This window comes from Nematolebias whitei, chromosome 3 (assembly GCF_014905685.2).
Source record: "Nematolebias whitei isolate Nwh7 chromosome 3, NemWhi1, whole genome shotgun sequence".
NCBI lineage: Eukaryota > Metazoa > Chordata > Actinopteri > Cyprinodontiformes > Rivulidae > Nematolebias > Nematolebias whitei.
Window position 1 is genome coordinate 23,925,651 of NC_056500.1, and position 10,673 is coordinate 23,936,323.

The 10,673-nt window shown below is 45.1% G+C and overlaps 1 protein-coding gene across 1 annotated transcript in view; it reads left to right on the forward strand.

The window, feature by feature from the left end:
* lrrc40 (leucine rich repeat containing 40) overlaps positions 1-10,673 on the forward strand; it is a 22,583-nt gene that overhangs the window by 6,154 nt on the left and 5,756 nt on the right. Inside the window, exons 4-9 of the mRNA XM_037674703.1 lie at positions 602-731; positions 1,404-1,527; positions 2,628-2,767; positions 2,908-3,080; positions 6,893-6,983; positions 10,481-10,526. Of these exons, the coding sequence (XP_037530631.1) occupies positions 602-731; positions 1,404-1,527; positions 2,628-2,767; positions 2,908-3,080; positions 6,893-6,983; positions 10,481-10,526 (704 nt within the window). The remainder of the gene's footprint in view (positions 1-601; positions 732-1,403; positions 1,528-2,627; positions 2,768-2,907; positions 3,081-6,892; positions 6,984-10,480; positions 10,527-10,673) is intronic.

Below are 10,673 nucleotides of genomic sequence, written 5' to 3' on the forward strand. Positions count from 1 at the left end.
CAGAGACTGAGACACACACACAGAGACTGAGACACACACACAGAGACAGAGATACACAAAGATGGAGACACAGGCACACATTTTTTCTACTCCCTCCTATCTTTGGTCTGGTTGTGGAGGTATCAGGTCCAGGTTGGAGACCCAGACCTTCTTTTCCAGCTCCTCCTGAGGGAACCCAATGTGTTCTTAGACAAGAGACGAGATCTCGTCCTTCTAGAAAGTTCTGGTTCTGGCCCCGGTCTCACCCCTGATCTAAGTCTTTATTCATTCATTCATTCAACCTTTATTTAAACAGATAAATCACATTGAGCCTCGAAGACTCATTTACAAGTGAGACCTGTTTGGACAGACAAAAAACAGTGGTTAACAGGACACATGTAGGAATTGGAGGCGAAAAAATTCATATCAGACTTTTTTTCTTGGCTGAGAAAAACCCCTAATATTGAAAAAAACACTTTGCACAAACAAGCACATATTTACGTAGACATTCTGCAGAGCAGGAAGAAGGAAGAGACGATGTTATGATGTTTGCATAAAGTTCTTTCTGGTCCATGGAGGTGTGCACATGTCTAAACAGATTGTTTTGTGTGTTTTTGACCAGCCACAATCAGCTGTCATCACTTCCTGTGGAATTGTTTACACTGAAGAATCTCCATTGCCTTACCCTGCAGCAGAACCTTCTGGAGAACCTCCCAGAGGAGCTGGGACAACTGCAGAGTCTGACAGAGCTGGTAACTGAGCTGAGAAGCTTTACTGAAACGAATGAGAATGTAAAGAGCAACACACATTTCACCTAAAATTACAAAAATGTATGTTTGAAATGACCTCAGAGAGGCACAGTAATGGTGTAGGTTCTTCATCATCTAGAACGTCTCTCCAAATACAACATCCTAATCCATTTCAAACCTACAAGGACCCTCAGATAGGCTGGTCCATTCTGAAGACACTTATCAAGTGGAATGATGTCTACAGTTCAGAGCAGTGAGGAATGTTCAGACCTCCGTGTTGGAGAAACTAAAGAACATCTCAGAACATTCAGGGGACATTTTTTAATGGTTCTCTGGGCATCACTTTTTAAAAGTTGAAGCAAAACTGAAGTTTGTCCCCCAAGAGAGAGGAGTGTAAATAAGGAATGGCAATAAAGTTGGTCTCTGGTAGTTTATGGTACTGTATGAAGAACTATTTCCCTTTGAAAACGATTAAATCTCTTGTGCTGTTAGTTACATCAATAGTTACCAAATAACAACAAATATTCAAATATTACAACTGACCTCAAACTCGTTTATCTTGATTTTGATTTGTCCGTTTACAAGAGCACCAACAAACTTTCTCTTTTACAATGCTCACTTTCCCGTGTTGTGATTGGCTGATGGAGGTGTCCTGTTTTCTGTCATTACCTGAAGGACGTGTCCAACAATCAGCTGTCAGCTTTGCCCTCCAGTATCGGCTGTCTCACAAAGCTGCAGAAAGTGAACCTCAGTCACAACAAGCTTCAGTCTCTGCCGGACAGCATGCACCACCTTACAGGTAAAAACATGGCCGCACTCACAAACACACCGCCTCAGACAAGATGTGTGTATTTGTAACATATTTATTATTTCAAAGAGCTGAGCTTGACTTCTGCCTTCTTTACCTGGACACAGTCATTTGAAAATACCATTCCCTGATCTTTTTGTCCCCCATCACGGAACAAAGAGAGGCAATTGGAAATACCCTCTGTTCATCCGTGAATGTTTTGAGCATAATAACTTGAAAAATAAGTGAGGTACCGACTTCCTTTTTCCTGAAAGTTGTTGAAGATCAAAAGTCCAGAAAATTTAGTCAAAGCTGTCAAAAATGGGTGCAGTTTAGATTTACACGTTATGCCTCTAGGCCCCTTAGCTGTCGAGCTGGAGGGGTGGTGCGCATGTGCACTTCACCCCCAGGAGTTAAAACCAGTCCGAAGACTGAAGCTTCCCCACTTTTGATGTACAGTATATGTTGAATCATTTTGGTTCCAACACTGACCCCTGGGGGACACCACATAAATATCCAGGCATTCAGACCTTTGATCTTTTATTTTCACAAATTGTTCATGGCGCAACTGGCAGAGCTGCTGCCCCTCAGCAAGCAGGTCCCCAGCTGAAATCCTGGTCCAGGGGCCCGTCTGGGTGAAGTTTGCATGTTCTCTCCGTGCATGCGTGGGTTTTCTCTGGGTAATCCGGTTTCCTCCCACAGACCAAAAACATACATGTTTGGCTGATTGGTAACTCTAAATTGTCCCTAGGTGTGAATGAGAGAGTGAATGGTTGTTTGTCTCCATATGGCCCTGTGATGGACTTGGGACCTGTCCAGGGTGTACCCCGCCCCTCGCACAGTGATTGCTGGACATGGGCACCGGCGACCCCTGTGACCCAAAATGGAAGAAGCGGGTAAAGATAATGGATGGATGGATGGATGTTACCTGTTAGTTAACTCTTGACCCAGTGCCACCGCTGCAGTTGCATATTCTGTTTACTGAAGTGGTAATTTTAATTTATGACCACTTGTGTCAAATGTCTTTTTATTGTTCCGTATTCAAAGATAAATGTCTTAAATCAATGAATTTATGAGCAATGCTTTGTTGTTTTTCTGTCCTGTTCCTCCAGACGTTAAAGTTCTGGAGTGCAGCAATAACCAGCTGTCCGATATCCCTGCCAGCCTATCAGGGATGGTTTCTTTGCAGCAGCTTTATCTCCGACACAACAAGCTGTGCCGACTGCCACCCCTCCCTGGTACCGCACTTAAAGTAAGAAACACCAGAGCTTTCATGCTTCATCTGTTCATTAGTGTTGTGAGCAGTGCTGATGGTAATTCAGCAATTTCTTAATCTTTTTGTAATAAACCTGACAACTAGTGACAATTGTTCTTTAAATAATGTGTGTGTAGGAGCTGTATGTTGGGAACAACCAAATAGAGCTGTTGGAGAGAGAGCAGCTCGTCAGCTTTACGCTCATATCTCTTCTAGAACTGAGAGACAATAAGATCAGAACCCTTCCAGAACAGTTCCCTGTGCTGGCAGAACTGACACGCCTCGACCTGACCAACAACGACATCAGCGTGTACGTCCTCACACACTACTCTATCAGAAGTGAACCATTTATACAGTTGGCCCCTTCACACGGGATAAAACAGCCAGAACCTGGACGCTCTTTGCAAGGTCTTGGTGAGGTTTTCAGGTGTACGTTAAGGCCCACCCACACATTAACAGTTTATGATGAACACTAAAATGTAGATTAAAAGTCTGGGTGGATTGCTTGAAGACAGCCCACTGCTGACAGATAAACTAAGTGTTGGGGGCTGCGTCTGGACTTTAAGAATTACTCATTTCTATAAACCACTAGAAGGCACTGTCTGTCCCACCAGTTGTTCTGGTGGGACAAGATGGCATTCAAAACAACAAATTATCACAGCTGACAAAACAACAATTTAATTAACAGCAAGCCCGACTGGATCTGTGTCACAAAATATTTTTAATATCTTTAAAGTAATGTCATATAAATCATAATTAGTCATCCATCATCTTCTGCTTGTTCCAAAGTCGGGTCACTGGGGCAACAGCTAGAGCAGGTGCATCTTTTTCCACAGCTCTTCCTCCAGCTCTTCTGTGATGATTCCAAGGCATTCCCAAGACAACTGAGAGACATTGTCTCTCTAGCCTAGCGTGTTCTGGGTTTTTCCTGGGGTCTCCTCCCAGTCCAGGGGTCTGCAACCTGCGGTTCTGGAGCCACTTGCGGCTCTTTGGTCCCTCTGCAGCGGCTCTTTCAAGCTTTGACCAAAACTGAAATAAAACTGAATTTTATTGGTTGTTCTAACAACAACTAAAAGGGCTAGTTTTAGCAGTTTTCCTGTAATTTATTGTGCAAATATTTGAATACTAGAAACATCACAAAGTAAAACATATTCACTCACTTTATGCTTTATTTCCTCAAAGTAGGATACATACATTTTCTACAATTAATAAAATCATATAAGAATGCATAGTTTATTGTTTTAGTTAATAGAAACTGGGCAAAAGCTATATTATTTTTTCCTTCTTTACAAGAATCTCGTCCTTTACTTTGTCTTAGAGTGTAAAATTATCAATAAATGTTAAAAAATCATTAGATATTTTTAGTTTTATAAAATCACCCCTACTGTCCAGAAAAGCTCCCTCCAACAAACTTAAAGTGGTCTGTGAGCCACCAGTTCAGAATCCCAGTTGTAGCAGGTATTGTGGCTCAGGACATGTTTAATTTAGTGAACAAAGGGGCAGAAATGGCTCTTTTGATCATAAAGGTTGCAGACCCCGAAACATCTCCCTAGAGAGGCGCCCAGGGAGCATCCTTACCAGATGCCTGAACCACCTCAACTGATTCCTCTCGATGTGGAGGAGCAGCGGTTCTACTCTGAATCTCTCAAATAACTGAACTTCTTACCCTATCTCTAAGGGAGAGTTCAGCTACCCTTTGGAGGAAACATTTAGAAAGCTTGTAATGGCAATTTTATTCTTTTGGTCACTACCCAGAGTTCATGACCATAGGTGAGGGTAGGAACATAGTCCGACCGATAAACAGAGTTTCACCTTACAACTGTAGGGTTTCTGGGGTCTGGTCCTGCATGTTGTGTTTTCCTCATGTTTACCTCATGTTTGCCAGTCATCCCTCAGTGTTTCTCCTCCCTGTGTTCCAGCACTGTCGCACCCATGTCAAATCTAATCACCGCAGGTGCCTGTCATTTCACCTTGTTAGCATCCGTAAATTTTCAGCCCCTTGGTGTCTTGTCAGTTGTCTCTGAATTGTCCTGTCAAAGGCTTTATACTCTGTATTCCTGTGTGTCCTCCTAAAAGTAAGTTAGCTACCTCAACATAATTTTGTTTAGTTTATTTAGAAAATAAACTTTTTACTTATTTTTACTGGAGTCTCTCCTGCATGTGGGTTTAACACTCAGACACAGAACATGATAGAGTCCAGAGAACAAACTGAACCCAGCAGGAAGATAACTGTTTGAGTTTCTGGTCCGTGAGGCAAAAAAGACTGCACAATGTGAGGAGGGGGAGGAGAGGATTTCAAAAAAATTCAAGACAAAAGGAGGAGAGGAAAAATACTCTGTTCCAAGTTACTCGCCTTGCATTTAAACCTGGGTCCACTGCCTTGCCACTTCACCTCTTTTCACTGCCTCATCCACCGGCAGCACCTCATAACCCTCCTCCCCAACCACCTCCTGCTCTCCGGAGCGGTCTCCAGAGGGAGGGGGGCAACCCGCTCGGATTTGTCGCAGGAGGAATGGACGGCAGAACCAAGCTGGATCCACCGAACCCCAGTGCTGCTCTCTTCAGATGTAGCTGGAGGAGTGGTGGAGAATTTTGCAGGTGGGGGGGCAACCCTGCTCTCGCTTGTTGGAGGACCAGTAGACGGAGCAGCTGAATCCTTGCCAATGCGTTCCTCTTGGTGGGGGGACTACACATGCCCCTGCGTACCCGTCGCTGGGGGGGAGGAACCCCGCAGCCCCAGCAATCTCTGGGAGAGGATGATCGCTGTGGAGGACTTCATCTCCAAGTACACCAGGGCTGACAATACGAACAACTCACCAGGGACGTGGGAGCAGTTCCAGAATGCGTCAACGGAGAGGCGTCAACGAAGAGGCGCTTACTGCGCTCGCTTCTGCTGGCTCCTGTTCAGCCTGATTCTCCTCCCAGTTCACCACCTACCATGCTGGTCTCCACACCAGCACCTGCCATGGTGGTTCCCGCATCAGCACCTGCCACACTGGTTCCCGCATCAGCACCTGCCACACTGCTTCCCACATCAGCACCTGCCACACTGGTTCCCGCACCAGCACCAGAGCTTCTGAGCCTATCCACAGACACGCAAAGCTGCTGGGCCCATCCACAGATGCAGAGCTGCTGGGTCCACCTTCAGATGCTGTCTTGCAGGGTCCAGCCATAACTGCAGTCCCCTTAACAGCCTGTTCTCCTACTGAGGCTCCCACTGATAGTCCTCCTGCTGTGGTCCTCTCCGCTTGTCATCCTGCTGTGGTCTTCTCCGCTTGTCGTCCTGCTGTGGTCCTCTCCACTGGTCGTCCTGCTGTGGTCCCGCCTACTGGTCCACCTGCTGTGGTCCTCATCGCTGGTCTGCCTGCTGTGGTCCTCGCTGCTGGTTCGCCTGCTTGGTCCTCGCCGCTGGACCGCCTGCTATGGTCTCATCGTCTTCAGCCACAGCCGCCCCAGGGGTCTCATTGCTTTCAGCTGCAGCCGCTCCAGTCATCTTGACACCTGCAGCCATGGCCTCTCCTATGGTTTCCTCGCCTGCAGCCGCTTCAGTCACCTTGACGCCTGTGACCATAGCTCCTCCTTCGGCCTCTCCTGTGGCCTCGACTACCTAGGACCAGTTCCTAGTGGTTTCTAGAACTCTATGAAATTATGTGATCAGAGCACCCTCTAGTATTTTTTAGAACTCTTTGAGGTCATGTGACCAAAGTGCCCTCTAGTATTTTTTAGAACTCTTTGAGGTCACATGACCAGAGCACCCTCTAGTGGTTTATAGAACTTTATGGTGGTCTAGATTATGGTGAAGGTGCAGGACAAATCTGCTTGTTTAGCCTCATGACTGACTTCACACTAAAGGCAGTTGTCCTGGTCTACCAACCTTCTGGTTCTGGTTCTGTAGGTTGTGGAGAGCGTAGTGCGGTTATAATTCTATGTGATCTCAGTTTCACACATCAATTAGCCATTCAAACAATATTCCTCACATGATTACATCTTCCACTGCTCAGAGAAACAAGGAGGCTTTTATATTTTAGAATTGTCCAATTTAAAAATCTTTACATGCTTTTGTATTTAATTAGAATTGTTTGCAGGTTCAGTTACTGAATGATGTTTTTGTCTGTCTGCCAGGCTTCCAGCTTCACTCAGCCTGTTGCCCAACCTGAAGGTGTTGCTGCTGGAGGGAAACCCTCTCCGAGGAATCAGGAGAGACCTTCTATCTGTGAGTTCAGATGCACCAACCCTTCTATGCGATGCCTGAAGGAACCATGTTCTGACAGTGAAAAATGTCATTAAATTGACCTTTGATGCAAAGCTAAACATGTACAAGGTATGAAGTACAAAGGTACAAAATACTTTATTTGCCATTTGTGCACAGACCAAAAATCCAGGCACACTGGAATTCTTGTGCAGAGCTCTCTGTCATAGTCATAACACTGAAACAACATTAAATAAAATAAAAATTAGAATAAAGTGGTTTTTATCTGCATTGTACAGAAAGTAGGTAATATCTACACCTTCCCATGACACTTGATGTTAATTAGTGATGGGTTATTATTTCACCAGATTCAGTGGTTTTGTTTTGCAATCAGTCTGACTGTGATGGAAAAAACTATTAAAACACCTTGTACTATGCGATGATGCTATCCTCTCTACTGTGTCTCAGTTTATATGAACATTTTTTGTGTCTCTTGAAACTGTGCCTACGGTCAACCTACTTCACATATGGGGAGCAATATTATACGCAAAAACATGTGTATGCTATGGGGTCTCAAGTTTCTCCTATTGTTGCCAACCTGTACATGAGGAGGTAGAAAAGAGAGCCTTGACGTCCTTTTCAGGGACACCACCAAGTCATTGGTTCAGGTATGTTGATGAGACCTAGGTTAAAATTAAATCTCAGGAAGTCCAACATTTCACTGACCACATCAGCTCTGTGGATAAATATATAAAGTTCACACGAGAAGATGTAAAAAATGGCAGGTTGGCTTTCTTGGACTGTGAGGTCTCAGTTTCTGATGGAGGACATTTGCAAAGTACCGCAAACCCACTCGCACAGATCAGTATTTGCAGTTTGACACCCATCACTCTCTGGAGCACAAGTTAAGAATCATCAGGACTCTGTACTTCAGAGAAGACAGCGTCCCCACTAACTTGGGAGCCAGGCAGAAGGAGAAATCCCACACAAGACAGGTTCTCGAGAAATGTGGATATCCTAACTGGGCTTTCTTGGAAGTAGAGAAGAAACCCAAACAGGACTTCAGCCAGCCATCAGGTGAAAAGGAGGAACCCAGACCAGTGGTCATTCCGTATGCTGCAGGAGTTTCAGAGAAATTGAAATGTTTATTTTCTAAACACAACGTCCCAGTGGCTTTTAACCCCACAAAATACATTATGGCAAAGACTGGTTCATTCCAAAGATCCAGTCTCCCGGCACAAATATTGTATATGCTGTTCAGTGTCAGGAGGGCTGTGATCAGTCTTACATCAGGGAAACTAAACAGCCACTGGCCATAAGGATGGCCCAGCACAAAAGTGCAACATCATCAGGCCAGGACTCTGCAGTCTACACTCATCTCCAGGCCAGCGGTCACTCTTTCAGGGATGAAGATGTTCACATCCTTGATAGAGAGGAACGATGGTTTGAGAGAGGAGTAAAGGAGCCCATCTTTGTGAGAAAAAAAACGTCCATCATTAAACGGGGTCAGAGGCCTCCATGTTCAACTGTCCCCCTTTTACAATGTTGTTACTGCTAGTATCACTCAGCCCCCTGTGAATAGCAAGCAGCCATCAGGGTGCTAAAGATCAGTTGTTAGTCTGATGGGCCTCCTTGATCATGTGAACAGCTAGTTTTGAATGTCAACAACAAACTGGTTGATCCACTCTGAGAAGGTGCTATTTATAAGACTGAGCTGCATACAGCTTCTCAGACTGAACTGAAGAAGTCTTTCAGATGAAAGACGAAACGTTTCTACTATTGTTTGTTTTTTGAACCCGTCCAGAGGACCAGACTTAACTTTTTTAGATGTTTCTACCTGGATTATTGATCATGCATCAGGACATTCTGGCACATTTTTTGCTGCTTTCCAGATGTTGCAGGGTGTGGCACAGGGCTATTGCTACTGCATCATCTATTGATCGATTAGAGCTGTAGGCAAATTGGAGGGGGTCTGGGACCATGCGGTTGATGTGCTTAAGAATAAATTTTTGTAGGCACTTCATAGCAACTGATGTAAGTGCTACTGGCCTGAAGTCGTTAAGTTTGGATGTGTCTGGACTTTTGGGAACTGGTATGATGATGCTGGATTTGAAAATACTGGGGATTACTTACTGCCTGCAATAATGACAGGTTGAAGATGTCAGCATATACTCCACCTAGTTGTTCCCCACAGGCCTTCAGAACTCTGGGGAAAAACTCCTTCAGGTCCCCAAGCCTTGTGGGGGTTCAACTTCTTCAGCGCTTTCAGGCCCTGTGTGTGTCACCTGGAAGGCCATGTCTACGGGGTCACAGGATGACCTTGAGGATGTGTCTATGTTCAACCTGTCAAACCTGAAATGTGTTAAGGCTGTCTGGAAGGGTGGCCTCTCTGGGATCTGTGGTTGTCATGATTCTCCTGTAGTTTGTGACAGATTGAATTCCCTGCTACATGCTGTGCGTGTTTTGGTTGAGGTAGTAGCTTTCAAGTTTTTGTGAGCTCTTTTTGCTGTTCGTATCAACTTCTGCAGCTTGTATCATGCTCTCTTGTACTCTTCTTGATCTCCTGACTTGAAGGCCTCCCTCCGCTTCCTGGTTTTCTGTTTTACGTCCCTATTAAAACTAGGGTTTTTGGTTGGGGAACATCCGCACAATCCTGGGAGGGGCACACATGGATGTATACCAGCTTATGTAGTTACTCACAGTCCCTGCATATTCATGGATATTCTTTGCAGCCTCTTTGAAGGTGCTGTCGTCTGTGGCCTCCAAGCAGCCATGCCAGCTAGTCTTTGCACTATCTGTCCATGTGCTAACGGTCCTGACTGTGACTGGCTTTGTCTTAAGCTTTTTGTTGTAAACTGGTTTAAGCCAGATTGCCAGGTGATCAGACTTACCAAAGTGAGGTTCAGTTGAGAAGGCTCCTGATGTTGCTGTAGCAGTGATTCAGTATTTTATTTCCCCTGGTGGGTAAAGTCACAAACTGATGCAGTTCAGGGCTACACAGTCTACACAAGACATAATACGTAGGGAGTGGGGGTCCCAGCACGGCCACCAGGTGAGCGACGCAGCCCTTTGTGCCTTCGCATCTCCTAGGTTGCCGTGCCAAGGGAGGCGAGGGAGGCAAGTGGAGTCATTGAGTTTGTAGCACAGCACAATCCAGAGCTAACCCCTAGCCATAGTCCTGATAAGAGTTATTTGTTTATCAGCCAGCTCGGTTGAGCTCTATCACAGGTCCACGACCTTGGGGAAGGGAGGGGGTGGGGAGGGGGACAGAGTGTCTTTGTTTCCATAACATCCAAGGATAATTCGGAAGGTATGCAAAAAAAAGGGGCTTTGTAAGAGGTACACAAGACAAAAGAGCAAAGCAGAGACAGAGAGGACACCTGCCTTCCACCAAGAGCAAGCAAGAAAAAAGTGTATATGAAAGCAGACATCTGCTGAAACATGTTGCAGTATTTCTAGTGTGGCCCGTTCCTCATTAGAACATCTCTACTGACCAGAAATGTTGTCTTCCCCACACACAGAAAGGAACCAAAGAGGTGCTGACATATCTCAGAGGAAGAATTCAAGGTATATTAATATGTTTGTGTCAACTGAACAAAAATTCCATTACACTCGTGCACCTTTGTGTCTATACACACTTACCTCATGTCCACACCAAAAACTACTTTCCTGTTGATCGTTGCTGTTAGATGGCTTACTGATAATTACTGTCCT